This window comes from Fragaria vesca, linkage group LG4 (assembly GCF_000184155.1).
Source record: "Fragaria vesca subsp. vesca linkage group LG4, FraVesHawaii_1.0, whole genome shotgun sequence".
NCBI lineage: Eukaryota > Viridiplantae > Streptophyta > Magnoliopsida > Rosales > Rosaceae > Fragaria > Fragaria vesca.
In genome coordinates this window covers 1,037,809-1,045,073 of record NC_020494.1, presented here as the reverse complement: position 1 = coordinate 1,045,073, position 7,265 = coordinate 1,037,809, and the positions used below count along the sequence as shown (strand labels likewise).

Genomic DNA, 7,265 nt, shown 5'->3' with positions numbered 1-7,265 from the left:
TTATGGTGCGACGTGAGCGTTAGACGCAATCGTCGTTGCCCTATATAAAAATAATAATTTATATAGGGGATATGCGCGTATATTTATACACCGTCTTTTCCACCATAATAAGGTAAAATGCCATTATGGTGCGACGTGAGCGTTAGACGCAAGCGTCGTAGCCTTGTGTGAATTTTCTATTTGTTTTTTTGTTGTTTCAAGAAAATTCATACAAGGGATATGACGAGTGTAATACATACATATTTTATTTTAGCCTGAGATGCTGTATTTTATTGAGCATTGGAGACTGGCCGGAGCTAGTCATGAAATTTCCAGTTTTCGTGTTGAGTGTTTTGAGCTGTCGCATGCAGCATATTTTTCTATGGAAAAGTAAAATTGGGAAAGCATAAAGAATTATTTTACTTATTTTATTTTTGTCCACTCACTCTAACGTGTTCAAATGTTTCCCCTGGGCCCTTCGTTTTAAAATGCCCAGTTTGCAGAGTTCGGGTTGGATCTAGTAGGAGGCGAGGCATAGTCACCCGCATTTCCACCACTTTTCATCAGTAGGTTACCTGTTTAACCTACCTGTGGTTTCTTTTTCCGCTAGTGTTTAGTAGCTCTGAATACTTGGGTTTAATGTATATTATTTCGGTTGTGGGTGAAGACTTGTTGACGTTTTAGAATATTTGTTGGAGGATTTATGTTATCTTTTGGATAATTATATTTGATGTTTGGATAATGTTGCGTTGTTGGTGGTAGTGGTATTTGGGGAGCACGTAGGCTCCAGGAGTGAAGGATGGATTAAAATTTTTGGAAGTGTTTGCAGGTTTTCTTTAGGAAGGGTTGTCCATTTTCAAGGGAGGTTATGCCGATTTTTCGGTAATATCTTTCTTGGAGGTGGTCCCCGCACGACTTACTCCGGGTTTCAGGGTGAAATTCGGGGTGGGTCGTGTCAGAAAATATGCACACATAATTACTGTGTGCATTTTAGTAATAATTAATTTTTTTAATAATATATAATTATAATTTAAAAACATATATATTAAATGTTGAATTAAGTCCTATGCGGTGAAAAATGAGGAATCATGGTCGGGGTTGGATCTTTGAGGCGACGAAGAATTAAACTTTTGTCGTTTAAGATATTAAGAATCCAACAACCATATTATTTAGAATCGTCGCCAGTGTTAGGTGACAAAACTCTCGACGACTTAGTGTGCCAATTATCCTCGCCTTAAACATAGCGACGATCAATAAATGATCGCGTAAAAAGAAACTAAGGCAACTATAATTTCCCTTCGTCACCAAGTGTTAGCGACAATAATTTTTGACGCCTAAATGTGTTCGTCTTCCTCACCTTAGACTTATGTGATGATGAATAAATAGTCGTCTAACTATCCATTTAGGCGACCATTTCTTTTTTATTCGTCGCCTAAGTTCTTACGCCTCCATGCTCAAGCCACGACTGTTAGTCGACGAAACTTTCATCACATGAGAACTTAGACGATGAAAATGACAACTTAGACGACAAAAACTGTTTGTCACCTAAGTCTTTTATTTTCCAGTAGTGCTAGTCTCATATCCTACATTTGAACCAACTAAAAGCGAAATCCTATCTAATAAAGCTTGCCGTTGTCTTGGCATGACGACGACCACAGCAAGATGCACTCGTGATGCACTAGTGAAGTAAGTATAGTATTCAGTGATGTGTTTTTCCTGCATGCTGTGGGTGTAAACAAGTGTAACGTAGTATGTAAGTTTTGTTTCTTGATATTTATGGCATTTACATAATTGACGCGGTATATTGTCTTGACGAGTATGAAACGAAAGAGGAAAAACGCCACTGGTGCTTAATATCAATGGGAAGCTGTATAATTTGACAAAGTTGTGGGGTTTAAGAAAGGAAGTCGGCCTGGTTGGAATTGAATGAGATATGACTCCTACATTAGGCATGTAGGGCTCTTGCTCGTTCTATCACTCATCGAACTTCTTCATTGTCCATGTGTTTCGTAGTCTCGCTTTCGCTGTGTCACCTTCAGCTTCGATCACTACATTAATGCATGGCTTCAAGTTAAAGCTTTTAAGCCTGGCCTTTCACACCACACCAGCACACAGACAAAGAATCAAATATACATGTTGCTCTTTTTCTCATCTAGCTCTAACGCTAAGTGATCGAGAGAGAGAGAGAGTGTTTTATTTGATCTGGAAAAATACAAGTAGATCGAGGACACATCCAATTAAGATATATAGCAACTGGTTATGTTGAGCTTGCAAAGATTATAAAAGAGGAGCCTGCATGTGGGTGGCTACATGGACCATGCATCACCCTTCTTCATGTGGCTTCTCTGCCCATTCACCTCATCTTGCATGGCATCCCACATTTTGTGTTCTCTTGTACCTCTTTGAATGCATCTCCAATTCCAATTCCACACTTTTGTCAATAATAGCGGTTCCTTGTGTACTATTGTACGCTTTCAACATCAGCAGTTCACTAACAGCCCACGGGATTGATTGAGACGCAGTTTCGTCCTGCGGAAATCGATCGGAGTCTGTTCACCTTAGATACTCGATTCTTCGATACTAGAAGGTTGTCAAGAGGGAACGTGGATACTATGTGGACTGCTAGTATAATACGCCAAACCGAACCGTTATGTTCATCAGAACCGGAAAACAGGGAGCCAAAGTTAAATTCGACTCTTCCATGTTTTCGGAGCCAAAGGATTGTGTAGCTACTAGTGTGATTCATTGTATGAAATATATATAATCAGACACTATCACTATCCGAATGGTCGGTTCCCTCATTTCAAAAGTGAACAATCCCACTTCACACAAAATTGATAAAATAGGAGACTTGAATTGAGTACCAAGTAAAGGGGAGGAATGCCTCATCTTATTGATCAATGTCCATGTAATTTGATAAAAATATTCATGATTATAAATACTATTAACTTTTGGGGCTAAAAACATTGAGAAATTAAAAAAATTAATAATTAAAATCTCAAAAAAAAAAAAAAAAAAAAAAAAAAAGAAAAGAAGAGCTAATGGAAGAAAGAGGTGAGCAGGTTCCAATCGCCTCTTCCTCTTGTAAGGTTCTTTTCTTTACCCTCCCAATACCACATGTATCGCCGTTGATCATATTTACATACATTGTGAACTATACCCTCCACTCTCACTATTATCATTGCCTTAATCCGTCAGCCACCACATTGATGCTACTCGGCAGCCAATCTCCTTGTCTCCGGCAACCCGAATCTCCATCAGCTTCGAGCCTAACGACCATTGACTCGTCGAGTGTCACACCTAGGCTGGACTTCAGCTGTTGGAGGCTTGGGACTAGAATCTTCTCTATCCATTCATCTAATCCGGTCTTGCCTAGCCATATCCCACTAAGGATCTTTTCAACAGTATCATCTTGCAATTCCAAGGGAACTCTGTCGCCAATGATCATTGAAAATCTTCTTGTAATTGAGTTTGTGATGTTTTTCTGAATAGGGTTGAAGTCCACTGGCTTGAACACAATGGCATGGTCAACAGAATCAAGCAATTCCCTTGGTGCTGATGAAGGTGTACTTGTGAGCAATGACCTGTTATTGAGGCGGTTCTCATCTTCATGATCAACTGTTAGATCACTTGAATTAAGTGAACCATCTGTTCTGTCGTCCCCAACATCAGCAGCTTCATTTAGATCGAATCCTAGTCCAGAACTCGCATCTTTCCTAGGCTTTGTGGCTCTGTCTTCATTGCTCTGTAACCATGTTGCTCGCCGTTTTGTACTTCTTCCACAAATGGATAGCTTTAACTGCCAACCACTCCTAGCTATACAAGCAAGCTTTTCTTCAAGTGAATCGACCTTTGATAAGTGTTTCAGATTTTCTGGCAACCAATTTGCAGTGAGAATAAAGATGACATTTCCAAGACTGATTTCACGGCCATAAGAGTCGGCAAGACGACCTCTCTCCATTGCTCGTTTTATGCTCCCGCGAACTATCATATCTGCTTCATTAACGTCCTCAAGCATGATTACAGAAAAGGGGTTCCTCCTCACAGCCTCAGCTATTCGGTCCACCACCGTTTTTCCACGGAAACTCATGTCTGAATCCCAACTACCACGTTTATTGTTAAGAGAGATCATCACCGGGGTGGATCCAGATACCATTTCTGAAAGAGCTGATGCCATCTTCTTCTTGCCAACACTGTCCGGACCCATAAACAACAACCACATGTCTCCCCTTGATCCGGCACCACGCCTCTTTCCATTACCCAACTTACAATTGGTTATAGTTGAAGCGACAGCGGCTGCTGCTTCCTGCTGCCACCAGACCTCCATCAAACCCTTGTATAGCTTTTTGAATGAATCAGCATCTAATTGGCACAATTGCTTATCATCTGTTTGCCTTTCAAGTAACTTGTTCAGTGGTTCAGAAGGCATGCAGCCCATGAAATCTTTGACGTGCTCCTTGTGCATTTGCTCAGGAGTGGTGGTTTCAGTAACTTCTTTTTGCCCAAGCACAAGGTCCGTCCTTACAGGGCTTCGTGGATGCGAAACTGCTGCACGTTCCGATGATTGGCTGGTCTGTAGATTTGTGTTCAATTGCAGAGCCCCAAAACTTTTGTTTGGTTGCGATTTCGGTTGGAAAGATTGGCGACCAAGCAAGTTCATATTGTACATGCTGGTGATTGAGAGAGGTTGTGGAGCAATTCTTTCTGAGCTGAAACTATGCTGATGAAAATTAGGATGAAGGCGCATGCATGTATCTTTCCATTCCTTTCGTAATTGTTGAGTCTTCTCATTCAGGGTCTGATCTTGGTTCTTGGTCTGAAGAAAAAAAAAATGTTTTCCTATTAGAACCAAAAACAAAACAAAAAAGAATCTATAGCAATTTGACTGAGTTTAAGTCACCTGCAACTGATCTGACATTTTGACATTATTGTCCTGGGCTTTAGCATTCTGCAACCACTGTGGTAGTGCTGGTTGAGCTGCTTCCGATTTTGATTCAGAATATGATTTCTCATACTCCTTTGCAACCAATTTTGATACTTCTTGCTCACAAGTTTCTGTACATTGCGGGCAACAGCTTGTTCTTCGAACAGGATCCAAGTTTTCAGCCACAAGCCTCTGTTGAGCAGTCGGAAAGCCTTTCAATGGAGACAAAGATTCAACTGAGCTACTAAGGATCCCGTTCGTTGTCCCCATCCTAAAATTCAAAAGATGTCGGTAAATTAATTAACAAAAACAAAAACAAACTTCAGCAAGAGGGAAAGCGGCCTGCAAAAGTCCTACTTTGGACTGATTATGATTTATGCAGACTACATTAAGTAACAAGAAATTTACTGAAACAAGTTTATATGGAAGTTAGAACTAGACCCTGCCAATTAACAAGTATAAGTCGAGATACTATCAGTTACTCTTGAATTCAAAATTAAGGAACTCCTTCTTCCATAATAGCTTTGCACAGAAGAATTTAATAGAGCATTACTGAAGATGCCATAAACAGCAATTTATAGCATTCATCAATACAGATACTTCAAGGTGTCAGATCAACAGAACATCATTACATAAATAGAAGAAAAATTTCCATGATCCAATTCAGACAAGTACGGACAGCGAACATACCTGGGAAACAATCCGGAAAAAGGTGTCCTGGCAGCAATCGGCACTGCCTGTAGATCCCAATCAGTTTCCATTAAAGGGTGATAGACTTGGCACCTCAAATAAGTCTCACAAGTAGCCGTCCCTATCAACCAAAGCCGGCCACCGCCATTAACACCGCCCTCACCGAACCTCCCCAACACCTTCCCCATTTCCGCCACCGCCGCCCGTCCCGCCTCCGAAACCACCTGTTGGCCACCGGGGCCGGGACCAACCGTTCCCAAGCTAACCGGCTGCCCCACCAACCATTTCAAATCCCCCAAATCAAGAATCATCCCTCTCCCATTCGAACTGGTCATCCGCGTCTCAACTAAAGACATCAACTCTTTCATCTTCCCCAATATCTGCCCCCTCTCCGAAGAAAATTCCTTCTCCAAATGAATGATCTCCACATTCTTTAACTGCTCTTCTCCCAATTCCGCGCTCTGAATCCGCCGGAACAGCTCTTTCGTCACAGCCTCCGGCTCCGAATCGCCGACCAATACCGGATTCCTCTTCTTCCCCCTTGATAAAATATCAGCAACTTTTTTAACTTCCTCTGCTCGGTTTTGCCCCGATTGCCCTGCTGCTCCCTGCAGCCGGGGATTTAAATACATGTTCCGACCGGCGGGCGGTCCCGCAGGCCGGAACCCCAATCCAATTGGGGACGAATTCGCGGCGACGGTAGAGGTCGCTGCCGCCGCCGCTGATGAAGAGTTAAGAGACTGTTCGATGGTCGCTTTAACTGCCGGACTAGAGAAACTGGCCTCCCGCATGACCCGACTAACACTGGGGTCATCGAGAATCGAGATTATGAGCTGCTCGAGTTCGACTTTGACGGCCAAGAGCGGCTGCTGCTGCTGCTCCGGGCAGCCTCTGCGCTGGTGGGCCTGGGCCCGCTTTAAGGCGGCCATGAGGGCATTGGAGATGGGCGGCTCCATCCCGGGGCTCATGTTCTGCGCCGTGGGCAACCGCTCCAGGGCGACACTGAAGCAGAGCTCGAGCGCTCTGCACTGGAGAGGGTGAGATGAATTGGGATGAGATTTGATGCATGCTTGGCGGAGGAAGCCGGTGGGGGAGGAAAGAAGAGTTGCCGCAACATGAAGCGGCGTCGTTTGGCCGTGGTTGCGACGACCCGCTTCGGCGATCGAGTGGTTCAAGACGCTCGCCGCCTCCGGCGTTAAGGTTTGCTGGATCGTGCTCAGGCCTGCTCTCATTTCTTTTGATCAAAGATTCTCTGTCTGAGCTTTCTGCTGCGGTTATAAGTTGGGTTTTGAGATATGAAATCAAATTCAAGCTTATCAGGAATTTGAGTCAGGAGTACGAGTTACCCCACCAATGGAAATGGTTACAGGTCCAGGTGTGGATGCCTTGTTCAAATTAGACAAATTTGCATTTTCAGGGTCTGATGGGGAAAAGAAAGAATAAAACCAATCTACAAATATAGCTTCTTCTTTTTTTGTTTACAAAACAAAACCAAAAAATCGAAGGAAAGCTATAGCTCTCTGCTTCTTATACATCTACTTCCTTCTTCTCTGCTTCTTCTTTGCTTTCGTTTTTCTGCCTTTTCTCTCTCACCAACTGTGTGTCACACAAAAAAGCTAATATGAGAATTCAACGCGAAAAGGAAAGATCAGATCCCTCCATCACACGAACC

At 42.9% G+C, this 7,265-nt stretch overlaps 1 protein-coding gene across 1 annotated transcript; it reads right to left on the bottom strand.

The window, feature by feature from the left end:
• Window positions 1–3,157: 3,157 nt before the first annotated feature.
• Window positions 3,158–6,825, bottom strand: LOC101304473 (chaperone protein ClpB1-like). The gene is made up of 3 exons (XM_004297804.1): window positions 5,594–6,825; window positions 4,880–5,174; window positions 3,158–4,795 (listed from the first exon to the last, which is right to left on the bottom strand). Exons 1-3 carry the CDS (start codon window positions 6,823–6,825, stop codon window positions 3,158–3,160), a joined length of 3,165 nt encoding a protein of 1,054 aa, XP_004297852.1.
• Between the last annotated feature and the right edge of the window lie 440 nt (window positions 6,826–7,265).